Genomic DNA, 21,591 nt, shown 5'->3' with positions numbered 1-21,591 from the left:
ATTCAGGTCAGGGCTAAAATTATAATTTGAGACTGTATTAGTCTGTTCTCATTGCTCAAGTCAATACCTGAGGCTGGGTAATTTATAAAGAAAAGAGGTGTAATTGGCTTATGGTTCTGCAGGCTGTACAGAAAGCATGACACTGGAATCTACTTCCGGTGAGGGATTCAGGAAGCTTCCAATCATGGCAGAAGGCAAAGGGGAAGCAGGCATGTCACATGGGGAGAGCAGGAGCAAGAGAGAGAGGGACGAAGTACTAGGCTCTTTTAAACAACCGTGTGAACTAACAGAGATGGGGGGGGCACCAAGCTATTCATGAGGAATCTATCCCCATGACCCAAACCCCTCTTACCATCTTCATCCCACCTCTAACAACGGGGATCACATTTCGATATGAGATTTGAAGGGGACAAATCTCCAAACCGTATCAGGGATAGTATTTAAAGACATAGGGCTAGCAAAGTGAATCCAGAGAAAGAATAAAGACTGTCAAGGGCCAAGACCTGAGGTACTCTTACTCTTAGAGATTGGCCATAGGAGGAAAAGGCAACAAAGCAGACTGAGGAGGTAGGAGGAAATGATCACAGATGGTATCCAGAGCTATAGGTGGCACATGCCAGGACTGCCATTGGCATACACTTAAGGTGACGATCCTGGTAATAGCAGATTGTCCTTGGAAGCATAAACTAATAAAATAATAAGCAAGGCCGGGCGCAGTGGCTCACAGCTGTAATCCCAGCACTTTGGGAGGCCACAGGTGGATCGCCTGAGGTCAGGAGTTCAAGACCACCCTGGCCAACGTGGTGAAACCTCATCTCTACTAAAAATGCAAAAATTAGCCAGGCTTGGTGGCAGGTGCCTGGAATCCCAGCTACTTGGGAGACTAAGGTAGGAAAATCGCTTGAACCCGGGAGATGGAGGTTGCAGTGAGCCGAGATGGCACCATTGCACTCCAGCCTGGGCGACACAGTGAGACTCCATCTCAAAAAAAAAAAAAGTAATAAGCACTGTTTCTCTGCAGATATCTAATTGGTACTTTTAGTACTTTGATTTATTTTGCTAATTTAATTGACATAAAATGTTTGTTTTTACTTGCACTTGTAAAATAAACTAAGTACTAGTTTGCTGTTTGTCTCATATGCACTTTCTGTTAACATCTTTGCGACTGGCTTTTGTGAATGATCATTGTTTGCATTCATTTTTGTTTTGATTGACCTTTTTTTTCTGTCACTTGGGAATGTTTCTGGCTGCAAGTAACAGAAAACTTGACCATAGTAAGAAAGGGTTACTTTTGCTTATAAAACAAGATGACTAAAAGCAGTCTACAATTCCATAATTCCACCAAGGATCCAGATGTTTCCTGCCTTTCCAATCCACCATCCTCAGCATGTAACTTTCTTCATCAGCCTTGCCTGATGGCTGACAAACCTCTGGGCATCACATCTGTGTTCCAGCAGGAAGAAGGACACAGAGCAAAAGGCTTGTGTTAGTCTATTCCTTTTCATCAAGAAAACAACAGCTTTCCTTGAATCCAACCCAGCAGAAGTCTACTTATATTTCATTGACCAGAACTAGGCCACGTAGCCATGCCAAGGTGCAAGGGAGGCTGGGAAGGTGACTGTTTTCTTTTCATTCATCTATCATTCATTCAATCATATTTAAATATTTGGCAGGACCACACCCAAGGCATTGTATATAAACCACATTCTACCTTTCTTAAAAAAATTTTTCTGAGGGCTCTGTTCTGTTCCATTGGTCTGTATCTCTGTTTTGGTACCAGTACCATCTCAGAAATAATACCACACATCTACAACCATCTGATCTTTGACAAACCTGACAAAAACAAGAAATGGGGAAAGGATTCCCTATTTAATAAATGGTGCTGGGGAAACTGGCTAGCCATATGTAGAAAGTTGAAACTAAATCCCTTCCTTACACCTTATACAAAAATTAATTCAAGATGGATTAAAGACTTAAATGTTAGACCTAAAACCTTAAAAACCCTAGAAGAAAACCTAGGCAATACCATTCAGGCCATAGGCATGGGCAAGGACTTTGTGACTAAAACATCAAAAGCAACAGCAACAAAAGCCAAAATTGACAAATGGGGTCTAATTAAACTAAAGAGTTTCTGCACAGCAAAAGAAACTACCATCGGAGTGAACAGGCAACCTACAGAATGGGAGAAAAATTTTACAATCTACCCATCTGACAAAGGGCTAATATCCAGAATCTACAAAGAACTTAAACAAATTTATAAGAAAACATCAAACAACCCCATCAAAAAGTGGGTGAAGGATATGAACAGACACTTCTCAAAAGAAGACATTTATGCAGCCAACAGACACATGAAAAAATGCTCGTCATCACTCGCCATCAGAGAAATGCAAATCAAAACCACAATGAGATACCATCTCACACCAGTTAGAATGGCGATCATTAAAAAGTCAGGAAACAACAGGTGCTGGAGAGGATGTGGAGAAATAGGAACACTTTTACACAGTTGGTGGGGCTGTAAACTTGTTCAACCACTGTGGAAAACAGTGTGGCGATTCCTCAAGGATCTAGAACTAGAAATACCATTTGACTCAGTCATCCCACTACTGGGTATATACCTAAAGGATTATAAATCATGCTGCTATAAAGACACGTGCACACATATGTTTATTGCGGCACTATTCACCATAGCAAAGACTTAGAACCAACCCAAACATCCACCAATGACAGACTGGATTAAAAAATGTGGCACATATACACCACGGAATACTATGCAGCCATAAAAAAGGATGAGTTCATGTCCTTTGTAGGGACATGGATGAAGTTGGAAACCATCATTCTGAGCAAACTATCACAGGACAGAAAACCAAACACCACATGTTCTCACTCATAGGTGGGAATTGAACAATGAGAACACTTGGACACAGGAAGGGGAACATCACACACCGGGGCCTGTTGTGGGGTGGGGGGAGGGGGGAGGGATAGCATTAGGAGATATACCTAATGTAAATGACGAGTTAATGGGTGCAGCACACCAACATGGCACATATATACATATGTAACAAACCTGTATGTTGTGCACATGTACCCTAGAACTTAAAGTATAATAAAATAAAAATTAAAATAAATTTTTGTCTTTCATTTTCAAACTTTAAAGTTTTTTCAAACTTTCAAACTTTTTTTGAAAAGTTAAAGTTATAATTTAATCATTTTATTTTTAAATTACAGTAAAACTCTTTATTTTACAGTTTTATGAGTATTTTTAAAAATAGAGAATAATATAAACTGTGAATACTGCTGCTACTCACCCAAAATTACATTACAGTCCCATAACAGAAAAGGTCAATTGTTCAACACAACAGAGTTTGAGAAAGGAGAGAATCCTTATCCTTATCTAATGCATTTAATTGAAGCTTTATAAGATGAGTTGGAATAAAGTTACAGTAAAAAGGGTCCTCTAGAGGTTGGGTGCAGTGGTTCACACCTGTAATCCCATCACTTTGGGAGGCCAAGGCAGGATTGCTTAAACCTAGGAATTCAAGACCAGATCCTATCTCAAAAAGAAACGAAAAATAAATAAGTAAATAAATAAATAAAAATCAGTAGAGATTTGGCCATTTATAGGTCTTTTTTAAAAACAAAACCATTTTATCTTACATGAATCTAACTTAATATTGATATACTCCACTAAAGACATCACCTTAATGCCTCTTCCACACTTCAGTCATGTGTATACAATTTTCCTTTCTTTTGTTTTTTTTCTTTTTTGGAGACAGGGTCTCACTCAGTCACCCAGGCTGGAGTACATTGGTGTAATCTTGGCTCACTGCAGCCTGAACTCCTGGGCTCAAGCAATCCTCCCACCTCAGCCTCCTGAGTAGCTGGGACTACAGGTGTGTGCCACCATGCTCGGCTAACTTTAAAAAAAATTTTGGGCCAGGTGTGGTGGCTCATGTCTGTAATCTCAGCACTTTGGGAGGGCGAGGTGGGTGGATCACAAGGTCAGGAGTTCAAGACCAGCCTGACCAACACGGTGAACCCTCATCTCTACTAAAAATAAAAAAAAAAAAAAAAAAAAAAAAAAAAAGGCCAGGCGTGATGGCGGACACTTGTAATTCCAGCTACTCAGGAGGCTGAGGCAGGAGAAATGCTTGAACCCGGGAAGCAGAGGTTGCAGTGAGCTGAGCTCGCGACGCTGCACTCCAACCTGGGTGACAGAGTGAGACTCCATCTCAAACAAACAAACAAACAAACAAATTTATAGAGACAAAGTCTCACTATGTTGCCCAGGCTGGTCTTGAACTCGTGGGCTCAAGCGATCCTCCTACCTTGGCCTCCCAAAATATTGGAATTACAGGCGTGAGCCACCTTGCCTGGCCTATAATTTTCATATTGATTCAATTTGTGTTTACATTAATGTTTTTTTTCAGTTAACTATTTCATATATACTTCTCCATTACTCTGCCACTAAAAGCATCTCTGGCTGGACAGGGTGGCTTGCACTTGTAATTCCAGCACTTTGGGAGGCCAAGGTGGGTATATTGTTTGAGCCCAGGAGTTCAAGACCAGCCTGGGCAACATGATGAAATCCTGTCTCTACAAAAATACAAAAATCAGCCAGGTGTGGTGGCCTGCACCTGTGGTCCCAGCTGCTTGGGAGGCTGAGGCGGGAGTATTGTTTGAGCCAAGGAAGCAGAAGTTGCTGTGAGCCAGGATTGGGCTACTGCCTTTCAGCCTGGGTGAAAGAGTGAGATCAGGGTAGTAATGAAGAAAAAGGCTAGGTATGGGAAATAGTATGGAGGAGGGCACCATAGGACTAATTCATAGATTTAAAGGGTGTAAAGGAAAGATGAATTAAATATGACTTCTTCGCTTTTTAAAGAAAATTATTATTAGTTTTTAGATCGAGGTATTTCCCATACCTAGCCTTTTTCATCATTACCCTTGTCTCAGAAAAATTTATAAATAAAAATTTTAAAAGGAGCTCTATAACTTGGATTTTAAAATTCTCTATGGGCTTTGGTTTCTTCTGTAAAATGAGGCAGTTGGGCTATTAAATGATTTCTAAAAAATTTCCAGCTCTAATATTCTGTGACAATATCTAGGACTGACAAGGGGAATAATGGAAATATAGCACAAATGACACAGGAGTCTTCTTTGAAGAACAAGGTTACTCCAAAACATGGATGCTGCTTAATGGGCCATAACTTTCCTGTTGTCCATGAGTCAGCATGAAAAATAACTCCAGAGGAGGCTAAGTAGGTCAGATTTATCTAAGAAGACAGCTGTGTAATCCCGTATCCCTCTCCAACCCCATGGCACTGCAGATACATGCTTCTGGCTCTGTGAACAACAGTCAAATAGCATTACCCATTTCGTAAAGTCCACAAGACCACAACTTGAAAAATTAAGCTGGCCTTACAAAGTTTCAGAAAAAGCTACAGCAGTATTTACATATAGTCCATCTCAATGTTACTCTATCTTTTAAGTCATTTCCATTGATGCTGTGATACTCGTTAGTGTGGGAAAGACTTTACTAGTAAAAGAGTAAAGTAATTTAAATGTTAGCAAAAAACTTTTGTATCACGACTTTAAATCTGTTTAATAAAACCAGTTAGGCTGTCAATGTTTGCTTGCTTTCCTTTACATGTATTACAGTCATACGAGGACTTAAAATTACATTCTGGAAATAAATAGGCCCATGAGAATACTTCCATTTAGAAATAAACTTTGAAGGTGCAGTTACTGCTTAAGTGGGCTGTGCAAATATTCCTGTCACTGGAGTTCCCTTTAACTCCGTGGGGGACCTTCAGAATCCAAGGGGCAAATATAAACTTGGAGAAGTGAAGAGAAAAAAAGGGCACATTGAGATGGCACTGGAGATCCTTGCTAAATAAAGGAAGATGTTGTCAAGGAATACAGAAAAAAGTATGGAACAGAGACTACTGGAGGTATTCAAGTTGGAAAATGCAAAGTGTCCCCCCCTCTTTTTTTTTTCACATCAACAACTTATATTTATGCTAATCTACTTACATGTTAAGTCTGGCCAAGCAATTAGACTATTTAGCCTTGTTTGGAGTTAAATGCAGACAGTGTGAGACTGTGTTCACAGTACTGTATTATGTCTTTAGGAGAGAGGATCTAGACTTCATTTTGTCCTTCTCAGGATTGTGTCTGCTATGCAAGCACTGGCTTTCTATAGTCTGGCCTGTAAAGCACCAGAAGCAATTAAATAGAGGATCAATGTAAACAGGTGTGTCCCATCACTTCCCCTTTTCATACTATATTGTTCATATTCTCTGAATTTCATACAAGCTACAGTGAAAGCAGTAAGTTAACTTTAAAAAATCATAAGATTGCCCATACTTCTAGGTTATGCAAATTGATTTCTGAATAAGCCCTTGTTTGTGACTTCGTTGGTAAAGGCAGGATGTTAACTTAAAGAGATGCCAGATTTTGGACTTGTTAGTTATAGACATCGAAACCTGGAACTAGGAAATACATTTCCACGTATTACTTCCATTATCCTACTAATGATAGAAACAGGCAACTGGCCACATCCTCGACCCCAACCTTATTTCAGGAGAGGCTGGCTGAATTTTGCAATATAATTTCAAAAGGGAGTATTTGCAGGGTCTTCGAAGCTATAAATCCCCTAGGAAGTCTTCCCCACCTGTCAGGACCTGGACAGTGTCCACAGAGGGTGCCGGGCGCACTACCGCCACGCGGCGCTGAGGTCAGCCTCTCGGGTTTTGGGAGAGCTCTTTTTATTCTAAATTACAGACTTTGCAGCCACCGGATATCCTCGCTGCATAACTGGCAGTGGCCATGTGGCTGCACTCGCGTTTCCTGACAACCACTGCATTATTTCCACTAATATCCTGTGTCCAAGGCCTCTCGCTTGGCGACTCCTCGTTCCCACCTCCACCGCCACCTCTTCCCTCGGGGGTGATCTCTCGACCGTGGTCCGAGCGCCTCAACAAAGCGGCAACCACCCAAAAGTTCATGAAAATGCACTTGGCAAAAGTGGGCCGCTAGTCCCCGCGGACAGTTCTAAGCGACACCGTCCGAGCCGAGGAAAGCGCCCGGGCCCCGCAGAGTGCGCGCTGCGGGGCGGGCCCGCGGCCATGTGCTCCGCGCCGGGGCGGGGCGCCCGCGGCCGCCGCGTTCGCATTGTCCACTTTCCCCCGCACCCCGCCGCGTTCCGTCCCTCCCTATCTGCGGCGCACACGCGCTCAGACCAAGCGGCGCGCCCGGGACTGGAGCTGCAGCAGCTGCGGCGGCGGCGGGGGCGGCACGGGGCGGGGCGGGGCGGCACGGGGGCGGGCCCGGGGCGAGGCAGCTGGGGCGCCAGCGAGCTAGTGGCGAGTGCGGCGAGCACCGGAGAGGAGCGCGAGCACCAGCATGGCGGGGCTCCGACGCCCGCAGCCCGGCTGCTACTGCCGCACCGCCGCGACCGTGAACCTCTTGCTGGGCGTCTTCCAGGTCCTGCTGCCCTGCTGTCGTCCGGGAGGGGCTCAGGGACAAGGTCAGCCTTGCGCCGCTGGGCTCGCTCTGCCTCTCCACCCCGCCCCCGCTCTTTCTTTTAGGGAACTGCTGAAATCTATAAGAGGGCGAAGGGAGGAAAGGGAAAGGGGCAGGAGAAGGAAGGAAAGCTGTTGCAATTCTCCGCTGATAACATTTTCTGACCACAGCGTCCCCTCCCGCGCCCCTCTGCCCCGTACAGCTGGAGAGCGGGGCAGTCGCGGGCTTGGGGACCGCTAGCCGCTCGCGCCCTGGAGCCTTTGTGCGCGGGCCCCTGCGCCCGGGGCGCAGCCCCCGCTTTGTGTGGCGCGCGCGGGTGCCCCGCCGCGGCCCGGCTTCCTGCAGCTTTGTTTCCCCGAGCCTGGCCGCCCAGGGTCCATACTCCAGATGCTCGGGCTGCGGAGCCCGGAGTGTCCCGTGGGGTGCCTTCAATCCCACTTCGTCCCCCTCCAGCACGAGCACCCCGAGCCTGCACGCTGTCGCCTTCGCGTCCGAGGGGCCACCGGCTCACACCCCGCCCATTGTGTTTTTATCCTTGGCTCGCCCCTCAGATGGCCTCTGTTCCTGGGAGGAAAAAGAGACGTGTTTTGGTGAGGCGGGTGGCACGGAGGGACGGTAGGGGAAACAGGAAGCGTTTCTTCAGCGTGCATTAAAAACATGCTGTATTTTTTGGTGTTCCTGCAGCGATTGAGCCCTTGCCGAACGTGGTGGAGCTGTGGCAGGCAGAAGAAGGGGAACTCCTGCTGCCCACTCAGGTGAGGACGACCAGGTGACAGGGCGGCTGTGGGTGTGCAAGGGAGGAGAGGCGGGGAGGCCGCCGATCCTCCCCAACCCCTGTCCAAGAGGCACAGGCTCTCGGGCCACTTTGCAAGGCAAATAAACGTTAGGGGCCGAGCCTGAACACCTGGCAACGGTGGCCTTCCCAGCTCCTCCCACGCCATGTGACAGGGCGTGAGTCAGGCTGGCCCCAAGTTCAGAAGGTGGGAACCCAGGCCACCTCAGCAGGGACGCGGCCAGCGGTCTGCTCGGCCTTGGGTGTCCTGGGTGCACACTGTTCCCTAAGTGAGCTGGTGCTGTGTGGATGGCAAGTGGCTAAGAGGTTGAGGACAACAGGAGTATTGATTTCATAAATGTTAGAGTGGTATTTGCCATTAGCGTTAAGTAGTTTTGGGATGAAGATGTGACTTTAAAGGATTGTCATCTTGGATTTTCTCCAAGTGCCCTTAATTCCTGTTAAAATACACCCACTTAAGAACTTGAATTTCAGGTTTTTTTCTCTGTATGATGATATGATGATTGCATGTAGAAAAATAATTACATTTTATTGGGAATCTGTAGCATCATAGAGGGTTTATTGCTGCAACAGATACAGTACTGCAAAGCTTTTGTCTTTTAACTTTTACAAGAAATTCCCATTGACTGTGAAGTGTGCACATTGAAATATAATATTGTTGACTGCCTTTCACCAGTAACAGTAGTGATCCAAAATGCATTGTTTGGGTGGGAGTGGCTTGAATTATAAGGGAATATTCAGCTTGTGTGCAGTACTTTTTAAGATGTTCATTACTTCCCACGTTGGTGGCAGCACTTAATTCTGTGTTGCGTCTTGTGGCTGTTTAGGGAAACAGGATGTCTAGCTATAACTTTACTGGAGAGGCTGTCCAGTTTTACATTTCAGTTTTCTCGAGACCTCCTATGTGAAACATTCAGAGTGCTGGTTTTGAGATATTTGGAATATTCATTTTGATTAGGGCTAATGAATAACAGCTTCAAGGCTGAGAGGTGATTTTAGAGGAGAATTTTCCTGGATCCTCCTTGAAGACCAGCAGCCTGAATGAGACAGGTCTTTTGAGAAAAGGCCCCATCAGGATGAGGAACAGATAGGTTCTCCTTCTCCTAAAAATTTATTCTCAAATGGATTTTTTCCCCCGATTTTAAATAATATACATATGTGTTTTGTTTGGAAGATACAGAAAGATAAAAATAACAGTAGAAATCCATCGTATTCCTACTGCGAGAACCACATTTAACTGGATGTATTTATTTAAAAACTAATTATGTTTGTGTATATCAGAGTTGTTCAACAGTGGCACTGGTAACATTTTGGGCTAGAGAGTTCTTTGTTGTGGGGGCTGTCCTGTGCACTGTGAGATGCTGAACAGTTAGCATCCCTTGCTTCTGCCCACTAGACGCCAGTGGCACTCACTGCTGCTTCCCCCTCTCCCCCACCCCCTCCTGATTTTGACAACTAAAAATGTTTCCAGACATTGCCAGATGTCCCTGGGGAGCAAAATTGCCCTGGTTGAGAAGCACTGGTGTATATCTATGTATACGTATTCGCGTTTTTGCTCAATTGTAGTTTCTACCTCTTACTTGCTAGTGTTGGAAGCCAACCCAGACTAAAAGGAAAGTAAATTATAGATGATTGAGTCTAGTATTATAGACTCTCATTTGTTAGAGCGTTAGTTGAAGATTTAGTAGGTGTGCTCAGAGATGGAAATGTCAAGGCTTATGATATGATTATTTATAGGCTCAAAAGTTATTTTATACAATTCTTTCTTTCTTTTTTTTTTTTTTGAGACTGAGACTCCCTCTGTTCCCTAGGCTGGAGTGCAGTGGCGTGATCTCGGCTCACTGCAAGCTCTGCCTCCCTGGTTCATGCCATTCTCCTGCCTCAGCCTCCTGAGTAGCTGGGACTAAGGGCGCCCACCACCACGCCTGGCTAATTTTTTTATTTTTAGTAGAGACGGGGTTTCACCGTGTTAGCCAGGATGGTCTTGATCTCCTGACCTCGTGATCTGCCTGCCTCGACCTCCCAAAGTGCTGGGATTACAGGCGTGAGCCACCATGCCTGGCCTATTTTATACAGTTCTTAATTTCTGGTTTGTTTATATGTATAATACAATTTGTTTTGATAATAGATGTCAGAATTCAGAAACTGGGTTATTCACTATAGAGGGATTTATAGCTAAGCTGTTTTAATCAAAGCTATAATGAAAGTGAAACTGGTATTCAAAATAATTTTCTAAATACTTCATCCCTGTCTCTATGTATACCTTTTAGAAGCTATCTTGCCCTGCTTATACCTGGGCCAAGGGTGAGGGAGATACACACACACACACACACACACGTGTGTGTGTGTATATATATGTATCTCATAAGCTGCAGAGAGTTTTGAAGAAAGTTATTTTAAATGAATTATTTTCAAAGTATTTTGAATTTTTTCAGCAAAAATTCCCTCATATGTGTCAAATGGAGTCTGTTGAAAAGAATATTTATAGGTGTCATTTAAATTTGAGGGTTTTCTGCTTAATTAACCAGTACATTGGGTTTCTTTCATGCAGGAAGACTGAAAGATGGCTTCAGAGGCTAAGATTTGTCAGTAGTAGATGCAATAGGAACTTTAGAGGATGTGGCATTAAATAAAATACCGGCCATCCGGTAGCTCACGCCTGTAATCCCAGCATTTTGGAAGGCTGAGAGGGGTGGATCACCTCAGGTCAGGAGTTTGAGACCAGCCTGACCAACATGGAGAAACCCCGTCTCTACTAAAAATGCAAAATTAGCTGGGCATGGTGGTGCATGCCTGTAATCCCAGCTACTCAGGAGGCTGAGGCAGGAGAATCCCTTGAACCTGGGAGGCGGAGGTTACAGTGAGCCGTGAATCGCGCCATTGCACTCCAGCCTGGACAACAAGAGCGAAACTCCGTCTCAAAAAACAAACAAACAAACAAAGAAAACACACTAACATATTTGCCAACACTGTTCGTATATTTATTTTGGACATGTCTCCTGTTGATTAGGTCATTTGTTTTTTTTTTTTTTTTTTTAAATGACGGGTCTCTAAGTGATCAAGAACTTACTAACTTATTAGTAAAACCAAATACGACAACTGAATTGTTGTAAACTGTCAACCTCTGGCTAGGTCTCCCGGGGTTGAATCTCAGCCCTATCCCTTTTTAGCTCCATAAATTCACCTGTTTATCCTGTTTTCTTATCTGCAAAGTCTGGGGAATGATGGTGCTGGTTTCAGAAGACTTTTGAGAAGATTAAGTGCCTGGAACTTAGTGAGCACCTACTGTAGGTTACCTGTTATTTTTGTGGTCCCTGAGCTGACTGGTAGATTTGGTCACTGGAGGGCGTGAACAGCTTTCTTGTTTTGAAAGGTCTGAATAGTATTGATAACTCAGCCCTATTGTGTGCTCTGTGATTGTAAAGTTGTATTAATCTTATCTTTTTGTTATATACTCTCATGTCATAAAATCATTTGGTGTAGGAACATTTACACACTGTATGTCCATGGTGATCATGAGAGGAAGGAGGAAAAATATATGTGATTTTATTCTTACATTTACAGAAATTTTCCTCTGCTCTGACTATACTTCAGCACACTGAATGAGAAGTGGTGATGGTGTGGAAACCAAACAGGTGTTTCATTAGCTTATTTTCAAGAAGTAATTGGGTGTATGCAGGATACGGCTTCGTGTACCTTTTTACTTTGCCTTCAAAGTCAGAAACTGCGATTCCTTGTGATCCACGCATAGGTGATGTCCACCTGACCTGCTGTGCCCTGCAGGGCCTTCTGTGTCAGTCCTCTGGGACGCCCACTCCAGCCCGACCCTTGGCCAAGCATGTCCAACACATATCTGTTGAATTAATGAATGCAACAGCCCCATTGTTCATTCAGGGCCTGTCCTTCCGGACTCCTGCCCTGCAGTGGCGTTGTCATCGTTTCTCCCTCTTTGAGTTTCCTGTAGTGTCTTTGTCTTTTTGTTTGTTTGTTTTCTTTTTTCTTTTGAGTGTTGCTCTTGTCGCCCAGGCTGGAGGGCAATGGCGCGATCTCAGCTCACTGCAACCTCCGCCTCCTGGGTTCTAGTGAGTCTCCTGTCTGAGCCTCCTGAGTAAGCTGGGATTACAGGCGTGTGCCACCACGCCCGGCTAATTTTTGTATTTTTAGTAGAGACTGGGTTTCACCATGTTGGTCAGGCTGATCTTGAACTCCTGACCTTGTGATCTACCTGCCTCAGCCTCCCAGAGGGCTGGGATTACATGTGTGAGTCACCGCGCCCTGCCCTTGTCTTTGTTTTTCTCCTTTATCTTGTGCGTGCCTTGTTGCCTTAACTGAGTTCTCCTTTGAGGGTCTGGCCTGCTAAGGGTTGGTGCCCTGCTGCGGCCACAGTGTCCTGCATACAGTAGACATTTAGTACTGCCCATGAAGTCATCCTGGTGGAGGAGAGGCAGTTGTCAGTGTCTTGCCTAGTTCCCCTATTTATGAGGTTGGCTAAGTCTGCTGGAACAGGTGAAATGCCTTAAATGTTGATTTCCTAGTATTGTTTGACAATCACATTTTAAAAAATCAGCTCTAGCTGCAAGAAGAGCAGTCTAGAATCTGTTTTTTCAATCCATTGAGACTTCTTTGAGAAGAGAAGCCTCGCTCCTCGTGCCCCATGGTTAGCAGGTTTGGGAACCAGGGACAGGTGCTGAGTAGGAGCAGCCGTTACCTAATACAGAATCATGTTGGTGCTGGGCAGTGCTGGGCAGGCTTGGTGCTCCACTGCCCTTATTTGTTCATTTAGCAAAGATGGACCTTTGGGGCGGGCCTATTAGGTCCCCAGAGATACACTGATGAATAAGAAAGAATCTGCTTTTAAAATTGTCAAGTTGATTTTCCTGCATCTTAAGTCAGAGGGTGTAGATAACGGAAATTGGTAGAAAGTGAAACAGGAAATGATACACTGAGATTCTGAGTTTTTGTTATCACAGGTACTGTGTTCTGTAACAGCATCTTGCTCCAGTGACTCATTGACCAGTATTTGGTAATCTTTTTGTCATAGAGATTTATTTTTGGTTTAATCAACTTCTATCAACATGAAAAAATAACAACGTGGGTTGGGCACTGCTGGCATCATTTAAATTCTTTATGAGTATTAACTCATGAACACACTAAAGACTATGAAGTTTACAGATGAGGAAATTGAGGCACAGAGCAGCGAAATTACTTGGCTCAAGGTAATAAGAAAGTGACAGTGCTGGGATGTTAAACCAGTGAGTGTTTAACTACAGAGCCCAAGGTTTTAGCCATTACGTATGTTGTGTGAGTTTCAGTACCGTTTGACCAGAAAAACACTATTATGGTGGTAAAGTTTCTGTGTCTGAGGGAAAGCATGTCACATTCTATTTTGATTCAGAAAAAGTTGCTAAGTGAAGTTCCCATAATAGTCATATCCACATGCAGTTAAGAAACAGCTGGCTCATACTCAGCTCTGCAGATGTTTATTGAGCACGTACTGCAGGCCAAGCAGTGCGTGTCAGGGATGTTATTACAGTAGACAAAAAAGAAAAAACACCTGCCCTTGTGATGCTTGCAGTCTAAATGGAAGCATGGAGATAGACAGTAAACAAGACAGAGAATAAATTTTAAGTAATTTAGTCAGTTCGAAGGTCATACATGTTATGTGGTAGCAATGTGGGGTGGTGATGTGAGTTGCAGTTTTAAGAGGTCAAAGTGTACCACTCTGAAAGGGCAGTATTTGAACCAATCTTTGAAAGTGGTGAGAGAGAACAGGCAGTGCAGAGGCCCTGAGGCACTTCCCAAGAGGCAGTGGGGGAATTACATGCTTTTGACCCTGCCCTTTGTGGTTGGCAAGATCAGACTGGTAATACCCTGGGACCACAGTCAAGTGCTGAAATATAGGAACTGAGAGAAGAGGCACCCCGCTTTGGAGAGGTCAGCTAAGGCTTAGGGACAAGGGAGGCCTTAGAGATCCGCAGCAGCAAGTGTGTGCCTGGGGCCTAGCCCAGAGCCTCGCCTGGTAGACAGTGAAGTTCATCGTTTTTGCTCAGACATTTTCAGCTGGAGCCCAGGGTGCCTGCTGCAGTGTGGTTGTAGGGGTAGGGCTGGGTGTGTCAGGGCCTGTGTGGGACAGTGCTGCATGCTGGTGAAGAGCTTGGTGTGCATCTGACCAGCTGGAGGGAGCCATTGTAGGTTCTTGAGCAGGGACTGACGCAATGACATGGAGTGCTGGGTCCTTACTGTGTGATAAGGGTGATAAAGAGTGAGTGATAGGAGGAGACTGGTCTGTGCTGCACAGAGTGCGATGGTGCACAGGATGGTTGCAGGCAGCAGTCTGCAGGCAGAGGAGAAAGCTGCGTTTGTCTTTCTAATGCAGCCGGGCTACCGATGGTGTGGGCTGTTGTGTTGGAAGAAATGACAGGTAGGAACTGGGTTTCCTGTGAGTGGGTAGGTCTTTCTGGTAGGAGGTGAAGGGAGGAGAGCAGTGCAAGATGACTATAAGATTTGCCCAGGGGTGGTCGGGTACAGTGGCTCACGCCTGTAATCCCAGCACTTCAGGAGGCCGAGGCGAATGGATCACAAGGTCAGGAGTTCGAGACCAGCCTGGCCAACATAGTGAAACCCTGTCTCTACTAAATTAACCAGGTGTGGTGGCATGTGCCTATAGTCCCAGCTACTCCGGAGGCTGAGGCAGGAGAATTGCTTGAACCCGGGAGGCGGAGGTTGGAGTCAGCCGAGACAGCGCCATCCTAGTCGAAAAAAAGAAACACTGAGAAAAAAAAAAAAAAAAAAAAAAAAAAAAAACAGAAAAGAAAGAAGCAACGGTTAACACATGTTCTTTTTCAACAGGGTGATTCTGAAGAGGGTCTGGAGGAGCCTTCTCAAGAACAGAGGTAAGGAAAAAATGGGGCTGGAAACCTGCATGCTGAGTGTCCCTGCCTACTTTGGGTGCTCTCTGAAGTCTCAGTATATGTCTGTGTTTATGTGTTTGGTGTTAACCTGTAATACACCTTTCTCTTTGGCATTTGTCTTGCCTATACCCTCTAATAAATTAATACGACTTTGTTTTAAAATAAAGTTGTTTAGAAAGCTGTTAGAAATGGCCCCTCCTTCGCCACTCACCAATTTCACTTTTTCCATGATGTACTTGTGCCCTCCCTCTTGCTTATAAACATCTATTGAGTGCCAGGCACCATGCTGGGTGGTGAACATGAAACACAAACAAGACCTCTGTTTCGTGTAGTGGGCAAGTAGGTCTTTACTGTAGGTAAAATGATTATGCTTATGACAAGAGCTATCAATAATTAGTTTCCTGTGGTAGAGAATAATGAGGTGGATGGGGTGGTCAGGTGAGGCTCCTTTTAGGAGGTGACATTCCAGCTGAAGTCTGGAGGAAACAGGAGCAGCCACACAGCAGTGGGAACAGTACTTTGGTCAGAGGGAATGAAGGTGCAAAGGCCCTGAGGCTGACAGCCCTGCCAGCGATCCAGGAACTTGGAGAAGTCCAGTGTGGTTTGTAGGATGGTGAGATAAGGTGTGTAGGCCTTTAGAAGTCACAGTAAGGAATTTGGGTTTTATTTTTAAGTGTGGTATGAATTGTTAAAGAATTTTAAGCAGGGGACTAGCAAATCAAAAAACATGAATTACTTTTTTTTTTTTTGAGACAGTCTCACTCTGTCCCTCAGGCTGGAATACAGTGGTATGATCTCGGTTCACTGCAACCTCTGCCTCCTGGGTTTAAGCGATTCTCCTGCCTCAGCCTCCCAAGTAGCTGGGATTACAGGCACATGCCACCATGCCTGGCTAATTTTTGTATTTTTAGTAGAGGCGGGGTTTCTCCATGCTGGCCAGGCTGGTCTCAAACTCCTGACCTCAAGTGATCTGCCCGCCTTGGCCTCCCATAGTGCTGGGATTACAGGCATGAGCTACTGCACTGGGCCCTGTGAATTCCGTTTTTTAAGAGAATACCATGGGGCAGTCTTGGTCACTTGTCAAATTGGGTCCCTTGGAGCTACATGAAGACACTCTAAGTGGTGTATAAGTAGGAGGATAATTTGCAAGGAATAGGCTTCCAGATCCCCATGGTCTATGTATCTCCTAAAGCTGATCTGTCTGAGTTGTAAGTTACCATTTTCCCCCTCTGCTTTCACAATCTCATTTCTCCACTTTACAAAAGAAAGCTGTATCTTTCTCCCAGCCCCAATCCTGCTGTTGGCTTCATTTTGGGCAAAGAGACAATTTGAAATATTGGTGTTTGTTAGGAAAAAGTGATCCACTCTGATTAGATGACAAATTCTTTAGTAACTTTGGTGGTTTTCAGATTGTTGCTTTTAGTAAAACTGAAGGAGGACCCAGTGAATTTGACAACTAGATCATTCAGGTTACTTTTAATGATGGCTTACTATGTGATTTTTAGATGAAACACTGAGGTAGTTTAGAGAATGTGGAGACAGTGCTGTAATGAAGGTATTTCCATACTCGTCTGTTTATGTCAACAAGCTTTTTCAGTACTTACATTAAAAAAAAAAAAGATTAAAAAAAGGATTAAGTTTATAAAAAACCTGTCTCATTCTAGTAGTAAGTAATGTTCACATGAAGCAGCTGGGGGGAAAACAGCTCTGTTCATCTCGTTAAAGGATGCATTTTCAATAAGATTTTACTTTCTATGTTTAATTACCTATCAAAATTTGTAGAACTTGTTGGTTTGATCAATTGTATGCATTCGGCCCTCTGTATCTGTGACTTCTGCATTCATGGATTCAACAAACTGGATCGAAAATACTCAGAAAAAAAAAAAACGTATCTGTACTGAATATGTACAGACTTTTTCTTGTCATTATTCCTTAATACGGTATAAAAACTATTTACATAGTATTCACATTGTATTAGGTATACCTGGCCCTGTGAATTCCATTTTTAAGAGAATAGGTATTACTAGTAATCTAGAGATGACTTAAAGTATACAGGAGGATGTGCATAGATTATATGCAAATACTGTATACCATTTTATATCAGGGACTTGAGCATCTTCAGAATTTGACGTTCTTGAGATGTCCTGGAACCAATCCCTCAGGGATCCGACTATACTAATACAAATTGTATTGATAACTTTTTTTTTTTTTTTGAAACAGAGTCTCACTCTGTCACCTAGGCTGGAATGCAGTGGTGTGATCTCGGCTCACTTCAACCTCCCCCTCCTGGGTTCAAGTGATTCTCCTGCCTCAGCTTCCTGAGTAGCTGGGATTGCAGATGCATACCATCACGCCTGGCTAATTTTTGTATTTTTAGTAGAGATGAGGTTTCACCACGTTGGCCAGGCTGGTCTTGAACTCCTAAGTTCAGGTTATACACCGGCGTCAGCTTCTTAGGGTGCTGGTATTACAGGTGTGAGCCACCACGCCTGGCCTGTATTGATGACTTAATTCAGAGGAAAAAAAATTAATATTTAGGCTTTATGGTCATAGGAAAAATTTTTTAAAAACCTGAAATTTCAATTTGTATTTATAGTCTTGTAGCAGAAGGCTTTGAACATAAATTCGTATTCAGTTAAAATTCCTTGGGTGACGTGGAATGGAAATGATTTCATGGAGGAAAAGGAACAATATAAAATATCCAGCCATGAAGTTTATTTTTGTATTTTAAAAAAAGCATAATGGTAGATATCATTTCAGTGGTATTTAGATTCCATTGAATATATTTTAAAAAGGGATTGTGAGTTTTATTAAAAATACCAGTATGTACAGTGTGGCAGAGATTACATTTTTACAGCTGGTAAACGCTCACAATTGTAAATGCGACACAACTTAAACTTCCTTTTTGGGTGTATGGGAGCAAGAAAAGTTGAGGAATGTTGATATCAGGGTAGGGTGTTGGTAGTGGATGGAGGGAAATGGAACATTTTGAATATATTCTTGAGGCAGGACAGATCCTTTACTTGTTGAATTTGTTGTGGAGTGTGAGGGAAAGAGAAATCATGGAGAGAGAGCATCTAGATTTTGGCTTAAATGTCTGGAGAGATGGTGATGACTGTGCCGGGAAAGGATTTAGTGGGGAAGGAATCAGAAACTGTGTTCGGCTGCCTCCTAGGAATCTCAGACTTGATATGACACGTCTACAGGGAGATGGCGGGTAGAGAGTTGATACCTCTCTGGAGCTTGGAGGCCAGGGCTGCAGACCCAGGTGTGGGTGTGTGCAGCCCATAGACAGCTGTGTTGCAAGTGCTTTTGTACTTGTTTTCTTTTGTAGATGCAATTCTCTTCATTCTTATTATTTAGAACTAGTTTCTTTTTGCTAGTTTTTTCAAAAATCAAACTTTAGGGTATTCGTAGATTTCATCCTTATTGGTCTTTTCACACAGCATCAGATTATCAGAAAGATGTGGGAATGAGGGAGAATAGGGTCCTTTTTGACGATGACATATAAAAAAATAAATTTTACATCATGCCTGTGTACTTGCAAGCATATATATGGATGTATGAATATATACATGTGTATAATCGATGTACTTATTTATAAAAATGAATTAAAGTTTCAGAAAATAATACTCTTGTTGCCTGCAATGTATTCTATTTTCTATTGCATTTTGTTTTATCACCTACTGGCTTTATTTATTTTTTGGTAACAGCTTGATTGAGATGTTGTTCACATAGCATATAATTCACCCATTTAAAGTGCACAGTGGGTTTTCAGCATATTCAGAGTTGTATAACCATTACTACAATCAATTTTAGAAGAACATTTTGTCTTCTCAAAAGAAGTGCCTTACCCTTTAGCCATCAGCCTCCAATCTCCTGTCCCTGCCTGGATTCATTTTAAAACTCAATACATCATAGTTCACAGTCTGATCAACCTTGATTTAGATGCTTTATCTTCCTGATATTAAATATTCCAGTATTTTCTCTTTTACTTCTACTTTTAAAAAACTTGACTTGCAAGCCTCTTGTTTCTTTTGGCTTTTCTTGGGTTGAGGTCTGTTCCTCATGTGTAAAGAAATGATCATGATGTGGGTGGGATGCTGCTTTTAAAAACCTTTGTGTCCATTTTTTGAAAATGCAGATTCTGGAGCTGTCTCCAAGAAGTAGCTCTGTAAGTGTAATGTTCTGTGATTGGTAAATTAGTCAGCTACGTACTTACTATTCATTTACCTTCTACCTTCTTAATTTTGTAACTTCCCCAAAACCCATCTAATTTCTTGCTGCTTTGAAAAGAAAACTTTTGCTTCAGAGTAGATTTAAGTTTATAGAAAAATTACAAAGATAGTACAGACCTGTCCTGTATACCCCTCACCCATTTAACCCTGATGTTAATATCTTATATTACTGTGGTACGTTTGTCACTGAGAAACCAACATTAGTATCTTACTATGAGCTAAACTTCACACTTTATTCACATTTTACTAGTTTTTCCCTAATGTCCTTTTTGGAGGCAAGTCATTAAGTGAAGTTGAGCTTCACCGACACAAATTATGTGAAATTCTGTATGGGAGATTTGCCAGTTCTCATTTATTTATATCTTGTGAGCTCATGGATATTTATACTTTGGGTTATAATCCAATATTAGATTTGCCCTGCTGTTTTAATGTCATTTATCCTTAATCTTATTTATGAAGTTATTAACATTTGTTTACACATTTTTCAAACTTTGTTGTGGTTTTAATTTTAATAACTACCCCATGATACCAGCTTAATGACGGTCAGGTGGACTTAAAGTCAGTAGAAGCACCATTTATCAATTCCACAGAATGAATGCATTGTCTCTTAAGAATCCATACAGAGGAGTCACTCCTAACTTGGGACCTGAGAAATACATTTGACTGTGAGGCAGTCTTAGCATGTTCCCCAAATGTAAAGGAAGCACTGATGTCTGTGACTGGACAGATAGAATCGAAGGTCTCTGTTTTACTGGCAAGACTGCCCAAGGTGGGGCTGGAATGGGACCAGTGTGAGTTCTGGGCAGGAGGCTTCCTAGAGCAGCTTGCCTGTTACCTCAAAGTCTGGGAAAGCTTTCAGGGTAATTGGCCTCATTGAAGATTCTGTTTATGTTTTCCTGCCTTCATCTTCTGTGGATGCTATGTAATTGTATTTGGTCGAAAGCCAGAAAAGCAATATTTGAAAAACGTTCTTCCCTCTTTCCTCTTTATCCCCATTTTTCCATGAGTATTCTCAAATATCAACAGTAATCTGTTCCTTTGCTGAGAAAGAAAGATCGTTTTTGGGAATTCAGCGATGAGAGCAAAGGGGAACTGACTTCAGCTCTTACTAGAATTGAATGCTCTGGGAAGCATGTCTGGCTCTCTGGTAAGCCTTTTTTTGAGTTGTATTTGAATAGCAAAAGTTTAAGCATTGACAACGTATGAGTAGTATATTACTTCAGGTTTTAAAAATGGTTATAAAAATCATAAATACTGTCTAGGTACAATGTCTATGAAAGGTTTTTTTTTTTTTTGGTGACTTTTTGTTTTTAAAATGTACTTTTATCTGATTAGTAGTAACAGCAGCAACATGTGTTCTTCTGAAATAGTTTAACACCAGTGAAAGGTGGATCTTGGGAGCCAGAACCTGAAGAGAATCTCATTGTCCTGTCAGCAACATACCGGAAGATATAATTGCAGACAAGAACGACTTAATCTTTAGGGACACTCGCTTTTGGCAGTGAAGGATCTCAGACCCCCACAGGGAATGGAACTACTTCTCACTTTTCTTTGTTATTCAGAAATGGAAGTTCCAGGCTGGGTGCGGTGGCTCATGCCTGTAATCCCAGGACTGTGGGAGGCCAAGGTGGGCGGATCACCCGACATCAGGAGACCAGCCTGGCCAAAATAGTGAAACCCGGTCTCTACTAAAAATACAAAAATAAGCCGGGCGTGGCGGCATGAGCCTGTAGTCCCAGCTACTCGGGAGGCTGAGGCAGGAGAAGTGCTTGAACTCAGGAGGTAGAGGTTGCAGTGGGCTGAGATCGCGCCACTGCACTCCAGCCTGGGTGACACAGCAAGACTCTGCCTAAAAAAAAGAAAGAAAAAAGACATGGTAAGTTCCTTTCCTGTTGATAGGATCTCATACTTTTTAACCTGAAGTATCTCCCTAGGGTTCCACTGGGGACCTTCCTGTTTTCCCACCCTGTCATCTCCCTAGGTGACCTGGCCTGTGCCGTTGGTTTTAAAAAAAATTAAAAAAAAATTTTTATGGCTACATAGCAGTGTATGTATTTGTTGCTCTGTTGGCTTTTTACATACTCTCTGTATAGAAGGAAGTTGAACGTGGATTGTACCTTCTCCCCAG

At 43.2% G+C, this 21,591-nt stretch overlaps 1 protein-coding gene across 5 annotated transcripts in view; it reads left to right on the top strand.

The window, feature by feature from the left end:
* Window positions 1–7,314: 7,314 nt before the first annotated feature.
* The window catches only part of TMEM131L (transmembrane 131 like), a 169,861-nt gene continuing 155,584 nt past the window's right edge, over window positions 7,315–21,591 (top strand). For all 5 annotated transcript variants that reach the window (XR_002522255.2, XR_002522256.2, XM_021938877.2 and 2 more), the window contains exons 1-3: window positions 7,315–7,525; window positions 8,206–8,276; window positions 15,164–15,207. Coding sequence is in view for 3 of the 5 variants with exons in the window: in XM_021938877.2 (XP_021794569.1) it covers window positions 7,402–7,525; window positions 8,206–8,276; window positions 15,164–15,207 (239 nt within the window). In the remaining 2 variants the exon portion in view is untranslated. The remainder of the gene's footprint in view (window positions 7,526–8,205; window positions 8,277–15,163; window positions 15,208–21,591) is intronic.

The sequence above is a fragment of the Papio anubis genome, chromosome 3 (genome assembly GCF_008728515.1).
Source record: "Papio anubis isolate 15944 chromosome 3, Panubis1.0, whole genome shotgun sequence".
NCBI classification, from domain to species: domain Eukaryota; kingdom Metazoa; phylum Chordata; class Mammalia; order Primates; family Cercopithecidae; genus Papio; species Papio anubis.
Note: the sequence above shows the minus strand (reverse complement) of the source record. Positions and strands in the feature narration are given on the sequence as shown.